General features: G+C 36.5%; 2 protein-coding genes and 1 pseudogene across 9 annotated transcripts; 2 read left to right on the forward strand and 1 right to left on the reverse strand.

The window, feature by feature from the left end:
- Positions 1 to 128: 128 nt before the first annotated feature.
- LOC149027859 (DNA topoisomerase 2-like) lies at positions 129 to 7,137 on the reverse strand. Of its 7 annotated transcripts, XR_016175206.1 has the most exons (7): positions 6,732 to 7,137; positions 4,341 to 4,416; positions 3,404 to 4,050; positions 2,939 to 3,318; positions 1,380 to 1,471; positions 1,047 to 1,123; positions 130 to 950 (listed from the first exon to the last, which is right to left on the reverse strand). XR_016175206.1 is itself a non-coding variant. In XM_089166565.1 (6 exons), exons 1-3 carry the CDS (start codon positions 3,702 to 3,704, stop codon positions 3,166 to 3,168), a joined length of 333 nt encoding a protein of 110 aa, XP_089022691.1. In that variant the 5' UTR covers positions 3,705 to 5,404; the 3' UTR covers positions 129 to 950; positions 1,047 to 1,123; positions 1,380 to 1,471; positions 2,939 to 3,165. The 7 variants fall into 7 exon arrangements, 1 of the variants encoding a protein (XP_089022691.1); XM_089166565.1 differs by lacking the exon at positions 6,732 to 7,137 and having other exon boundaries at positions 129 to 950; positions 3,445 to 3,609; positions 3,690 to 5,404; XR_016175203.1 differs by having other exon boundaries at positions 3,404 to 4,416; positions 6,732 to 7,136.
- A 732-nt stretch (positions 7,138 to 7,869) lies between these two features.
- On the forward strand, positions 7,870 to 10,660 carry LOC149027860 (protein DETOXIFICATION 21-like; annotated as a pseudogene). Its single transcript, XR_016172057.1, has 8 exons — positions 7,870 to 8,238; positions 8,359 to 8,900; positions 9,002 to 9,088; positions 9,179 to 9,235; positions 9,406 to 9,643; positions 9,905 to 10,023; positions 10,141 to 10,227; positions 10,453 to 10,660. The product of XR_016172057.1 is annotated as a protein DETOXIFICATION 21-like (transcript).
- A 1,881-nt stretch (positions 10,661 to 12,541) lies between these two features.
- On the forward strand, positions 12,542 to 14,768 carry LOC149027861 (flotillin-like protein 4). Its single transcript, XM_089147478.1, has 2 exons — positions 12,542 to 13,542; positions 13,994 to 14,768. Exons 1-2 carry the CDS (start codon positions 12,616 to 12,618, stop codon positions 14,522 to 14,524), a joined length of 1,458 nt encoding a protein of 485 aa, XP_089003604.1. The 5' UTR covers positions 12,542 to 12,615; the 3' UTR covers positions 14,525 to 14,768.
- The last annotated feature ends 275 nt before the right edge of the window (positions 14,769 to 15,043 follow it).

Below are 15,043 nucleotides of genomic sequence, written 5' to 3' on the forward strand. Positions count from 1 at the left end.
ATTTGACCCCAAACATCTAAAATGATAAATTTGTGGGATTTCATAATTTTTTACAATCGAAAGTGTATGAAAGTGTATGAAGGCAATGTAGGTCCATGGCAAACAACTACAACCACATAATTTGTTAGATAGGCAGTGGTGAGAACCATATCACTCATTCGCTCTAATATTGAAATGGGACATTACACGCAAAAATTAAAGCATAAACAACTTATTACAAATGAGTTTTGTTTCTTTCCAACACACCATTTTGAACCCATACACCTCTAGGGCAAGGTACAATAACAAGTACCACATACAACCTGCCATTGTTATTATTCAAAATCTTATTTTTCATGGTAATTAGTTGAAGGGAGAAGTTTTTTTAGATCCACTAGATAAGAATGTAGATTACAAGATAAGCAGGTTTTAAACTAGTTTCACAACCAATAAGATTTGAAACCTGCTTTAGTCTTTCTGAGGTGACCAATGAAATTAAGAATTAATCAGAATCTTCTTCATTATCCTCAAAATCAAAATCACCAGCAGGTTCTTCCTCGCTCTCTGAATCACTGATCACATACATGCTCTTACCCCGGGTAGCCCTTTGTGGTGTTGGCCTAGATGGAGGTGGCACAACATCAACCTGAACCTCACTCTCCCCATTGGAATCTTCAGAAGCAGGACTCAATTCTTCAGTCGTGCTTATTCCTCCAACCCTGCCCATGACAGAACCACTCTTCTTGTTAAATGGGGAGGCTCTCATTTTCCTTACTTTCTTCTCAGGTGACACCCCTGCATTTTCAGCAGGCTTCAGAATCTCTGTTATTAGCTTCGGATTTAACAGAGTAGGTGGTTTGTTGGCCTGTCCACGCTTCTTTGTGGTGGCATTGGTTTTCACCGGCACCCCTCTTTCCTGGTTTTTTTCTTCCCCTGTGCCGGGGGTGCTTTGGTTGCTTCTGTCTCCATTTCTGTGAAAAGAAGAATAAAGGAGAAGTTATAATGGGAGTCTGTGATTATGGGAGGAACCAAAATTATTCTACTGAATTCTAGAATCAATGTGGTACCTGTTGACAGTTCTGGTGAGGATTCAAGATTATATGCTGCCAATGTATGTAGTTGCCTCAACAATTCACCTCCACCTCTACAAAGTTGTTGATTTAAAGTTAGATAAGACGGTAACAATTTGAAGAAAACATCTGTTGACCAAGTATAGCATTCATTCATACCAAAATCAGACATTTAGGGAAGACTAAAGCAACAAGATCATTTCAACTACTTCATCAAAGTAAAATTAAAAGACAATCATCTGTGATATTTAAGCTACCATTAAGAGGGAAAATACAAGGAAGAGCGTCGCATAAATAAGGCAGATGAAGAACAGTAGGTTGAGAACTTACTTGAGACTACCACCAGTCAAAAGACCACTTAGGTGAAATATATCACCTTCAAGAGTTACACTTGGGGTGGAGGTTTTCCTATTAAAAGCTACCTATAAAACAAGCCACCAAGATATGTTATTACCAAGACACCCAGATATACATTTATGTGCATTAATTAGCAGCATTGCTAAAGTAGCAAGTTCAAAGAGTAATAGTAAGGTAGATATCTTCAGTGCATAAATACATCAATGGACTGGTGTGATAATAATCAAATCAAAATATACCCAACAAAATTTCAACGAAACACCTTCTTTAAATTCCATAACAACTTTGAAGCATGAGATAATCGTACAAGCATTCCATGATCCCACACCCAACTTGGTAGCTGAAAAGAAACAAAACTAAAAATGGAACAGACTGCATTCTGTTGTAAACCTATTGAACTATACCAAAACCATTTGAATTTTATAATAGCCATAATGTAGACTGAATACTTTATACCAAGCCATTACATCTGATATCTAACAAAGCAACTAATTAAAAACAAGGGCACTGACAGACTACTGAGAATGAATGAAGCGCAGTTGGAGAGAATAATCAACAGTCCAGTCCTCCATAAAACTTCCCTATGATGCTAACTGAAATATTTTATTACATCCTCACTCTTAACATAATCAGAAATCAACTACTTAAATTGAGAAAATAACAGGGTAATAATTGAGATACCCAACATTTTAAAAATTTGTATATTGAACTCCAATCATTATTGTAAATTAAATTTGTGAAAGCTAGTTCAATAGTTCCAACTATACCCATCAGTACTATAGCTGCCTCTGTCATTGCCAATGCCACACTACCACTGCTGTCCAGCCATAAATTATGTTTTGCAGCTGTGATGTTCCTATCTAAACTTGGGGTTTTGAGAGTTCTAAATCCCTCATGAAGATATATAAATTGTTCACAAAATAAACACAGAAATGAGTATTCATCCAGGAAAAAGAAAAAAAAAACACAAAGCATAGAACATGACATCAATAATCATGAGAGACACATCAGCAAGGAATTGCACCAAGCCTAATAAGCAAGACTCTAAGAACCTAACAACATATGGAGTTTTGTGAACACCAACCTAATCATACAATGACCCCAGCTCTAGGATTGGGTGAATTGGAGGATCTATTGATCCTATGCCTTCCATACAGGAAATCAAGGATGATGGCAGACTTATAACTCATCAAGGATGATGACCAAATCTCATCATATATTTCTTCTTAATGATCAAACATCATGAATAGGATTAAAAAAAAAAATCTGGATTCCAAGTATATTAAAAAAATTACATGAATTTACAAAACTTACCTCTTAATTATAGTGGTGGTTCAAATAAGGCAATTTGATAATAAGCATACTCAAGAAAAGAGTTCGATCAATATATTGACAGAACTAATACAAGCACTCTAATACAAACGAATCCAACTTCTCCCAAAGATTTCAACCCTTAACTTCAACATCATCCCTAGTCAATAGCCTATAATGTATGAGAAAAACACACAGAACCCCTAAACTCTTCAACATACCTGCAACACTAGCCATATCTCCCATCACCTGGTCTTCTTCCTGCTTTATAGGCATTGCATCAGATCCTTGCCGGAAAAACTAACACAAACAACCATTCCTGGATTCGTATTCTGCAGAAAATTTCTGCAAATCAAACCATCTTCGTAAGTAAATCACTCTTCTACGGTCCATAAGGCACACCTTTTCTTCTGCACAGTTTTTCCTTTTTTTTATTCAGGCCTACAAATCAAAACAGAATCTTCCGTTGGCCTGGTTTCAGACCATCCACCATAGACGGGATTGATCTTTGCAGATCAGCCATGGAAAACAATATCAGCTCCTTGTTGACAAAATCACTGTACTTTATTAGCTTCTCTTTCTGATCAAGGTAAGTACCAGGCTGCAAAACGAGAAAGAACGGCAACATCATAATTTGGTGGATATACAATTCCTAACTTCCAAATGCTGTTAATTAATATCTTTACTTTTTCAATGTCGTCAATGTGGATCACTGAGATGATTAAACCTCAAATTGCCTGAGCCAGCTCTTCCTTGCTTCAATCTTCTTCTTGCTGAATGCAAGCTCGATGGCTTCTCCATCTTGCTCATCTGCCCATAAAAAATCCTTCTTGTTCTTCTGAAGATCTTTGAAATATTCCTTGCCTTCTTTTGATGTGCTAGTACCCAACCCCTGCCCAGATAACAAAATGTGATTATAATTGAGATGGGACATGAAGTCAAAATGATTATTAAAACAGGCCAATTGCATACCTTCCAGTAACACATTTGATGAACCTTCAAGTGCTTGACGCCATTGGATAAACTATTCTCTCAAGGTAGAAAAAGTATATAGACCGAAAGAGAAGAACAAACCCTAATTAAACGACAATCAATGCTATTTTTTCTTGTAGTGATTTGCTACATCCAACAAATATCCACTCCTTTACAACCCAATGACAAATCCCTGACCTAATAACTTATACTCAGTTGCACAAATCCTACTTAGACATCAGCTGCATTTAAAGATTTTGCCAACCACATATGAGCACTAAATATTTTCTTTGCACAACAATTTGAGTAACTCTTGGCTTTTCCTTCATCCTCTTCTCTCCTTACATGATCACCAATTATCCTATGTTGATAGCAGAAAAAGAATCAAAAAGTGCAGGAAGTATTACTAATGTACAGTGAAGAAATGATTCAAGCCAGTCAATTTTACCCAACGCAATCACTATTGAATTATTCAGCCAAATGCATCCATCTTTTGTACTTCAAAGAGCACATAGACCTTTACACTTGGTATAAGCTTTGGAAGTAAATCCGTCAATCAAGTTGCAAAAGCCTTGGGTTCCCAAGTTTATAAGACATAATAAAACTCCTTTTATAGGAATTGAGAAGTAAGATCAAGAAATGAAGATTAACCTGAACAACTTTGTGTTGTAGCTGACCCTTGCACTTTCCTGTAGCTTAAATTCAACCCACTCATCTGGATTGAGAGCTGGAAAAGGAGCAGAAACCCTAAATCAACAGCGATATTTGGAGGGTTGATTAAATCCTCCAAGAGCCCGATCGATCCAACTGGATTAAACTGCAGCACTTACCTTCAAATTCGAGGTCAGCCTTCTGTTTTGTTGTTTACCGTCAACTTCTAATTTACTTATGTTATTGATGATGTATAGCAACTATTAATGATACTAATGTACACTGGTTCTTTGTGGGCTACTTCTGAATTAAGTTAGGGTTTTGAAACCAAAGACACTGATCCTAAGGATTATATTATGTATTTCTCTGGTTCGCTCATGATTATTAATTTGAGATGTCATCATTCTCTTCTATCTAATTTGAGTCCCATTGATCTATTTGGGATTTCATTTCTGTCTTTCTTGTTCTTTGAATATTTAAATTTGAACCTGAAGGGGCTTAGACCTATTCTGGTTCTTGTCTAACAGTGTAGGCAAACTTTTTACCAGTTTTTTAGCCTCTTCAGCTGGTTGGTTCTTTAGTTATTGTGTTCAGTATTTCTGTCTTATTGTTCTCTAAATCAAGGTCAATGCAATTTAGCCAACATGTAAGTCAAATGTATTAGGACTGATATTGCATCACGCACAAAATCAACATATCTAAGGACTTCAATAGGTGCATGTTGAAGTGAGGTTCAATATTAGAAGGGGGAAATTAAAGAAAATGAAATACCCAGACATGGATAAAAAGGGCAAAATACACCTAAACCAATCAAGTATCCAACAAAAGGAAAATCAACATATATAGAAAATCAAGCAGGGTCTAGCATATTACAAGTTAGGTGGTACCAGGAACCCACGTCTCACTCTACTTCATGAAAGTTGAAGCCCAAAAACAATATGTTGCATGGAGAAATAAGCCCCTCAGCCCAATTCAGATGTGTATAAAAAAACAAAACAAAAACCCAAAAGAAAAAGTAAAAAATCAACTTACAAGGATGTTGGAACTAGGACAATGTGCATCATTTAGTCCAATTATCAAATGGTAATTAGAAGAAAAAAAAACCTCTGCCAATTCAGATGAGTATAAAAAACCAAGACAACCAAAATTAAAGGGAAAAAAATCAACTTATAAGGGTAGTGGAACTAGGACAATGTGGATAATTCAGTCCAAAATGATCAACTGGAAATTAGAACGTTGGAACTGGACAACCAAACCACTAATTAATGCAATCTCAAAATTCAGACTATGCATCTTAAATGTAAATAGGCCCGATAATCGGTGGTAAAATTTGAATTACAGAAGCAACTGTGTTGTTAAGGGAAGAAATCAGATGAATGAAAAAGAACCAAAAAGAGAAAAGATCAATCTGCATTTTTAAGGAAACAATTTGCCTGCACAACTCCACAGCATCAAAACTCTTAGAAAATTCTACCCACCCCCCCCCCCCCCCCCATAAAACCTCAAAAAAAGGCTCATTTATTCTACGCAAATCATCTCTAATCGATGAGGGTTTGTATGGCACATATAAATACCTTCTAATCGACTCATAAAAAAGATCCCTGATCATTCTAATACACTCAATAAAGCAAGTAAACTCAAGATAGAACTCCAACAAACTATTAAATAACTTAATCTAACTCAGCCACTGAACCACTAAGCCCATGTGTTAAGTATCCTCATTTTATGAGTTCACAAATTAGGTTCACCATGCAACAAAAGTTCCCAGCCTATAATATAACTAGGCACATCAATCTCAGCCCATTGGACTGCCACCAGAACTTAGGGGTCTCCCATGCTCATACAGGATTAATGTCTAATGCAACTGCACTATCAAATATCAATCCCAAACCATTGGCGATGAACAATCCCGTATTCCTTACTTCAAATTCTATAGGAGGCACTACAACTGGCAAGTCTTATTTTTCTTTTTCTTTTTGTATTTCAGTATTGTATTGTTTGCTGGTTTTTGGATTGGGTTGCCAAACAGGGTTGGCAAAGAGAAGTCAGCCATTTGGTCATAAATCACATCAAATGAAACAACCAGTCATGCTTCAGAAGCGTTTCAAATAACATTATTTTCTTCCCGCAATAACAGTAAAAACTTATGGATGATTAAATCGTTTCAAGGAAAAACAAAGGCATTACACTAGTATAATACTTGCAGCAACTTTTGATTAAAGGTATTAAACAGACCTATTAGCTACTTTAAAGCTGATGCAGAAAACGACTAACTCTTTCACATGGGAAACCAGGAGATATGCGACCGTAAACCCTAAAAACAAACCAGGAGATATGCGAAGAAGCCTGGGGAAAGGGATTAAATGAACGACCTTGGACTGTAAGTCTTACCTGATACACACCGTTCAAAATGAAACAAAACACGAGTTCAACTCGTCTTCTCCTCTGCTTCCTCTTCTTCTTCTCCTTCGATCTTCAGATGGAACAGCGAGTTGGTTGTGCTTGCTGTTCTTCTTCTTCTCCTTCGATCTTCAGACGGAATCGGTCATAGATGACAGTGGGCGGGGTGAAAACTGGTGATTTCAACGGTGCTTCTTCTTCTCTCCTTCGATCGTCAGAGCTCGAAAGGTTTGTGTGAAAGCTGCTGCACATTTTGTGTGATTTTCAAATTTGAATTTGAGCCCCGATCTGTACATTGCTTGATTTCATTTTTGGATACGTATTTGGTTTGACTGTATTATTAAAACGTATTCAACAAACTGTATGCAATACCACTACAGAACCCAACAAAACAAACCAACTTGAACCGTTGGGTTATGTTAGACCGAACCGTCAGCACCAAAACCCACGCTTTAATGATGTTTACAATTTTTTATACGAGGGATAAAGCGCACCGTCCGATTAGATCGGACGGTGCGCTTAACCGTCAAGCGCATTTATTACGCTTGACTATAGGGAGAAAAAAAAAGGGGGAAAGGGTGCTCCAAGGCTTGAATATCGATAAATGGAACCTCCTTCCCCCGATATTTGTAGTGAAATTTTGTTGGCTTCACCTATGGACATGGTCTTCACATACTATCAAAATACCACAAATAGGGGTAGTTTTCATTTCTAATTTACTTACTTTCTTAAATATAGTGATGAAGTGGGTAGTCATGGTGTCGGTAGGGTTCAACTTCAATGTTGCATTAAATGCGTAACATCCAAGCCTGCCTCGTGTCGATAGAGTCCTTTATCACATTTGTCGGTAGGGTTCAACTTCAATGTTGCATTAAATGCGTAACATCCAAGCCTGCCTCGTGTTGATAGAGTCCTTTATCACATCAGTACTGGGAACAGTAGAAGGATAAAATGTATTCATTTCAAGTCTTTCCCGAGGACCATACCATAAAAATGAGACATTCAAAAAAAGAAAAGAGGTTGTTAGGAAAATATTTAGTTCAGTTTTCCTTCATATGTTGCCACGAGTGGGAATTTTGAGGACCATTTCCATAAAGTTGGGAGTATAATTTACTAAGAAATTAAAAAAAAAAATGTAAAAAGAAAGAAGAAGAGTTTGGTCTCTGTGTGTCTCAAAGTGTGTGTTTGTTTTCCTTTACCTGTATTGCTATACATAGGAATTCAAGATATGGTGAAGTTGAGAAGTGTGATGGAGAGTACAGCTGAGGATAAGCTACTTCCTAACTCAGGCAAAAGGGAAGAACAGCAGCTATGGAAAATGGTGTGGATAGAATCAAAGAAGCTCTGGATAGTAGCATTACCTGCTATCTTGACAAGAATCTCAATGTTTGGGATTTTCATTATAGCTCAAGTGTTCATTGGCCACATTGGGAACACTCAATTGGCAGCTCTCTCTTTGGTATTCCATGTTCTTGCTCGTTTCTCCATTGGAATACTGGTAAATTAATTTCACACTGTTTAAAGAAAATATAGTTAAGCTGACTAGTTCTGCATAAGTTGAATTATCTTTGTTAATGATGTAGTTAATTAACAAGTGCCATATATGCACAAGTTGCAGATGGGCATGTCTAGTGGACTGGAAACACTATGTGGTCAAGCATTTGGAGCAAAACAGTTTCACATGTTGGGTATCTATTTGCAGAGATCATGGTTGGTTGAAACAGGCTTCTTTCTACTCCTTGTCCCTATTTTCGTCTTCACTGCTCCCATTCTCAGATTACTTGGCCAAACAGAGGAGGTATCACATACGGCAAATATCATTTCTCTCTGGTATATCCCAATAATCTTCTCCTATGTCTTCCTCTATACACTCCAAATGTATCTTCAAACCCAGAGCAAGAACACTATCATTATGTGGTTGGGGACCCTCAGTTTGATCTTTCATGGTTTCTGCACTTGGTTCTTCGTTGAAAAGGTTGGGTTGGGCTTGGTTGGAGTCATGATCTCAATGAATATCGCCAGTTGGGTTCCGATAATCGGTCAGTTAATCTTCGTCTTCTACGGAGGTTGCCCACAAACATGGACTGGATTCTCCATCCATGCATTTTCAATCTTATGGCCAGTGTTCAAGTTGTCACTTTCATCAGGTGTGATGCTTTGGTAAGTGTTGTCAATCTTACTGTTCTTGGAAAAACATTTCAAAACCAACAAGGGAGGGTTCAATTTGATACAATTTGGACCTTATTTATTTCAAATATCAGCTTGGAGATATGGTACAACTCGGCATTGATTCTGTTCAGTGGAAACACTAAAAATTCTGAGGTTACAATTGATGCTCTCTCTATTTGGTAAGATATACCCCAGATGGTAGTCATAATAATTTATGGATTCTAATTTTTTTTTTCTCTTATTCAATCATGTTTAACTTATAATTGCAGTCTAAATATCAATGGTTGGGAATTGATGCTCTCATTTGGCTTCTTAGCAGCTGCAAGGTAAGAATTATTACTCAACATATGAATACCAGATAATGGTTTCTGAGAGTTTTGGACGTCCTTGTACAACTACATAATCCAAATTCCTTTTCTCTACTCTATTTGTTTCGAATCATTCATCGAAAAGAATGAAGATTTAATTAGCTTATGATCGATCTTGTTGAAAATAGTGTAAGAGTTTCTAATGAGCTCGGGAGAGGAAGTGCCGAAATGGCGAAATTCGCCATCAAAGTGGTAGTAGCAACTTCTCTAGTAATAGGGATTGTGCTATGGGCCTCAGTGATGTCTTCAGACATGAAGTTTCTTACATATTTTCAGACAGTGAAGAGGTAGCGCAGGCATTTTCAGACCTCTCCACCTTGTTGGCCTTTACACTCTTACTCAACAGTGTCCAACCTGTTTTCTCTGGTGAGTTTTTTTTCTTCATTTCCTTTTAAGCCTTAAAATTTTATCAGGCAATGGTTCCTCATGCTATTCGAATGAGAATAGTTTCATACATCACATCTATTATAATACAAAGATGATTCAATCAATGAAGACTTCCATGGTTAAGGAGAGAAAAAATATCATTAGTATCAATAAGAAAATATGGAAAGAGACTTCTACAGTGCATATGTGTGGATAAGCTATATTTGTTTTCTAATTGTTTTTCTTCGGTTTATTGAATAGGAGTGGCTGTTGGTGCTGGATGGCAAAGCATAGTAGCCTATGTCAACATCATTTGTTATTAATGCATTGGGCTTCCTCTTGGGTTGTGCCTTTACTATGTTACCAATCATAATTTAAAGGTAATTATGTTCAAATAAAAATTATTAATTTAATTTTATATGCAATTTAATTTCTTTTAATGCTAAAATTTTCTTACTATTTACTTGGGTTTTTGGGTTATCTATGTGTTGTTGTAGGGAATGTGGATGGGAATGATTGGTGGTACTTGTATTCCTACTCTAGTGCTTTTTTATTACGTTTACAACACTGATTGGGATAAACAGGTAGATTACTTACTTATTAGTATAGAAAATATTGCTCTTCATCAACTACAATTTTATTGATTTTTTTATTTTTGTTTTATTTTATTTTTCGCTTGTTTAGAAGGAGTTGCAGTCAAATGATATTAATTAAGTCGTTTTACTATACATTGCTAAGGAAATATTCAAAAATTTTATAATCAGAAGTTTATCAACAGATTTTTAATATACTTTATTTGGTTGATGTAGGTATCCATAGCAAAGGCAAGGATGAATAAGTGGGTCATTCCATCCCCAGAAGAACAGATAGAAGATCCCTCAATTTAGTTATTAGGGCAAAAATTTATTAGTAATTGATGTTAACTATTATGAAACATTTAATTATGTTAGTGTTATCTCATGTCTATCTTTCTCTTCTCTCTTATAACCCAAACCATTTTAAAAAATAAAAAATAATTAAAATTAATCATGTCACAGATAAGAATGACCAAATACCTGATGACATTCCAATATCTCAAATGTCCTTTGACTCATTCTCTTTAAAATATACCACCACTAACTATACTATTTTTATCATTTTATTATTATTTATTTGATACTATAAGATCTTAATTATCATGTTCTATCCATGGTTCACTGTGTTGGCAATATATCGCCGACACAGGGCGATATGTCGCCATGTCGCTGGGGGGCGACACGACTCCCCCAGCGACACGATATATACCAAATATCGGCAACATATCGCCCTGTGTCAGCGATATATTGCTACATTCGCCATATATAACAGCCTTTCGTTTGTTTTTCGCCGATTTTTCGTTCGCTTATTTGCCAAAGTGACATAGGACCTCTAAAAGTTCCAGGGGCACTGCCCCTATGTCCGTCGGCAACAATATGTGAAGCATGAGCCATACTCAACATAATTGTATAATGAATTGTAAACTTTAGTACATCTATTTACTAATTGTGTATTTGTGTTCTCTTTGCATATTTACATTAGTTTATATGATTTTTCCAAACTTCCAGTTTTGCCCACATATAGCCGGACATGTGCTAATTATAAACTTTAGGTTAGGTGATGTTTTAGGTCAAAATAACACTTCCAATGTGTTTATTGACCTCAAATTAGATTACACGTCAAATTTCAGGTCAAAATGACCTGAAATACCCTTTGAAAAATCGAACCCTTGCCAAAAGTCGGTCGACTTTTGGCAACATGTCGCCCGAGTCGCCGTGTCGCCAGGGTCTGACACGGCGACACAGGCCGACATGTCGGACATTGGTTCTATCTATGTCTAGGTTGATGCTTGTAGTGGGTAAAACGAACTACAATTACTTATGACTAATTCAACATGAAAAGAAAATATCCCAAGAATTAAGATAGAAGTGGCTAAAAAGTTAATGTCAATATAACTTGATATCAAAGTCAATGAGAATATTTAAATTTAAGATATATTTAAATAATATAAAATATATGTATTTACAAACGCGTCTTTACCATGAATGGAAGAGCAAATTCAAAACAAAATTAAAATGTAACAACTCAAGATCTCACTTAATTCAATTGTATTCATAGTTTAAAATATTTCATAATAAGATATGATGTTAGTTGATATGATAGATATCAATGTCTTTTTTTCTTTTCCTAGGGCGCGTATTGAATTACATTAAAATGAGTTGATTACGTACTTGATACAAGACAATATAGATTTTAAAATCATATAAACAAATACAATATTCAATGCTTGATTTGGATTCGCAAAAAAACTGACTTCAAACCCTAAAAAGAAAAATATAATTTTATCCCAATGAAATTTGCATCTTCCTTGCATTTTCCTGTTGTCATTTCTTAGAAGCAGCAACTACTGAATTTTTCTTTGTTGGAGCAATCAGTGAATTGAATTGAATTTTTCTTGCATTTGAATTACTTTTGACTTTTCACAGAATAATTTTAGGCTCCATATATATTATATTTTTTTAAATAAATAATTTTTTATATATTAAGAATGAAAGTATTATATAATATACATTAAACTTACAATCTTTATTAAGAATTATTGGTGGGCAACCCCCAATGAGATATTATTGTTATTATTAATATTTTAAAAAAAAAATAAAAAATTAGGTGTGAGTTGGGTCATTTCAACAATGTGGAAGGAACGTTGTGGTTTCTTGGAGGGAACCTTGAATTTGTGCAAATACATATAATTAGAAAAGAAAGACCACCTCGATCATTTACTATAAATAACGAAAGGCCTAACTGGTTTTGATATCCAAAGTCAAAAGATCTCTCTTTAATTGGTTTCAATCTCTCGTGTTCACTGTGTGTGTTTAAGTTTGAATCTCTCGTGTTCACTGTGTGTGTTTAAGTTTGAATCTCTCGTGTTCTACTCTGTGTGTGTTTAACCAGAAGCCATGTACAAGGTAGCAAGTGCGTCTGAATATCTTGTGATCACTGGCGTCGGAATTAAAGACATAAAACTCGCAAAGAAGGCATGGGTTCTTCCTGGCCAATCCTGCACCAAATTCGACGTTTCTCCTGTGAACTACACCTTCGAAGTCCAAGCCATGAGTGCAGAGAAGCTCCCTTTCATCCTTCCTGCTGTCTTCACCATCGGCCCTCGTGTAGATGATAATCTCAGTCTCCTCAAGTATGCCAAGCTCATCTCCCCTCATGACAAGCTCTCCAACCATGTCAAGGAGCTCGTGCAAGGCATCATTGAGGGAGAGACTCGAGTTCTTGCTGCATCAATGACCATGGAAGAGGTCTTTAGAGGCACCAAAGATTTCAAACAAGAAGTATTTGAGAAAGTTCAGCTCGAACTCAATCAATTTGGGCTCTTGATTTACAACGCTAATGTAAAGCAGCTGGTAGATGTTCCCGGTCACGAGTATTTCTCCTATCTTGGCCAGAAGACCCAAATGGAGGCTGCAAATCAAGCCAAAGTTGATGTTGCAGAGGCCAGAATGAAGGGAGAAGTTGGTGCCAAGTCCCGTGAGGGGCAGACGATGCAGAATGCTGCCAAGATTGATGCAGAGACGAAGATCATTTCGACCCAAAGACAAGGAGATGGGAAGAAGGAGGAGATCAAGGTGAAAACAGAAGTCAAGGTTTTTGAGAATCGGAAGGAGGCCGAGGTGGCTGAAGCCAACGCTGAATTGGCCACCAAAAAGGCTGCTTGGGCTCAGCAATCGCAATTAGCAGAGGTGGAGGCTGCCAAGGCTGTGGCAATCCGAGAAGCCGAGTTGCAGAGAGAAGTGGAGCGGATGAATGCGTTGACTCGCACGGAGAAACTCAAGGCCGAGTTACTCAGTAAGGCCAGCGTCGAGTATGAAACAAAGGTATGCAAACTTCTATATTGCTTATATGATATATATATGATATATATATATAACCAAAAACCAAGACCAAGAAATCAGAAAAAAATGAAAATACACCAGAGATTTGAGGTGGTCTAACATCTCTTAACCAATAACCAAAACAGCATTTACAAAAACTTTCACCCAAAATCCTAAAACAAAAATCTCAAATCTCACAATAATAGCTTTTAATGGGGTAAATGGCTTAATCCATCGGGCCAGATTAGGATCATTAATATGTCGATACAAGTCCATCTTCAAAGCTATGTATAAGAATTTGGGTCACAACATAGCAATATTCAAAAGTTAAGTTGATCAATTATGCTCTTTAGATTTGAGAAATTGCTATGTATATGATATGCACATCAATAGGACAACGTGAACTGTCCTTGATTTGCATTTTTTTTTTTTTTCCTTCACTTGATAACACTAGGTGCAAGAAGCGAACTGGGAGCTGTATAGGAAACAGAAGGCGGCAGAAGCAATTTTGTATGAGAAGGAGAAAGAAGCAGAGGCACAGAAAGCAATGGCAGAAGCAAGCTTTTATGCCCGACAACAAGTTGCAGATGCAGAACTGTATACAAAGACCAAGGAGGCAGAAGGGCTAGTAGCACTTGCACAGGCACAAGGGATCTATCTGCGCACTCTCCTTGAAGCCTTGGGAGGTAGTTATGGTGCACTAAGAGACTACTTGATGATCAATGGAGGAATGTATCAAGAGATTGCAAGGATTAATGCAGAAGGTTTGAAAGATTTACAACCCAAAATCAGCATTTGGAGCAATGGAGCCAGTGGGAGTGATCAGATGGGCGAGGGTGTAGGTGCGAACAACAGTAGCACAGCCATGAAGGAGGTGGCTGGGGTTTACAAGATGTTGCCTCCCTTATTTAAAACAGTGCATGAACAAACTGGAATGCTACCACCAGCATGGTTGGGCTCAATTCCAAACTCCACTAACAATTAAGATTTCAATTTGATCCTCTCTCTCTTTCTGCCTCTCATGAAAATAAGGAGTGAAAAATCTGGAGCAAGAGATAAGAGCTCAAGTTGCACTGGACTTCCTTTCAGCAAATTTCAATTTAAAAGGATCCAATTTGTATGGTAAATACTCAAATCAATAAAACATTTTTATTTATTTTTATTTTGGGTAGTTCAATCAATAAAACATTCATACCATATTATTACAGGGGGCCATTAGTTCAAACTCACTACAAAAAACAAAAAAACAAAAAATAAATAATATATATATATATTAAAAAAATCGTTTTGGCGACGGTTTATAAGTGTAATAAAACAAAAAATCGTAGCAAAAGATAAAGGGATATGCTTACCTACTGTCGTCTATACAACCGTAGCAAAAAACAATTGGATTTTTGGCGACGGTGGTATTCGTCACCCAAAAACACTTTTTGTACATATAAATATTTATTTTTAACAATGTGTAAATAAAACCGTAGCCAAAAATAGCTTTTTTTTTTAATTA

Source organism: Hakea prostrata, chromosome 1, assembly GCF_041222555.1.
Source record: "Hakea prostrata isolate BN-2017 chromosome 1, UWA_Hpros_2, whole genome shotgun sequence".
Classification (NCBI taxonomy): Eukaryota; Viridiplantae; Streptophyta; class Magnoliopsida; order Proteales; family Proteaceae; genus Hakea; species Hakea prostrata.

Coding starts and splice junctions, on each gene's coding strand:
- LOC149027861 (XM_089147478.1), top strand. CDS start 12,616: ATGTACAAGGTAGCAAGTGCGTCTGAATATCTTGTGATCACTGGCGTC. Junction 13,543..13,993: donor GCGTCGAGTATGAAACAAAG/GTATGCAAACTT, acceptor TGATAACACTAG/GTGCAAGAAGCGAACTGGGA.
- LOC149027859 (XM_089166565.1), bottom strand. Junction 3,319..3,444: donor GCTGGCTCAGGCAATTTGAG/GTTTAATCATCT, acceptor CTCGTTTTGCAG/CCTGGTACTTACCTTGATCA.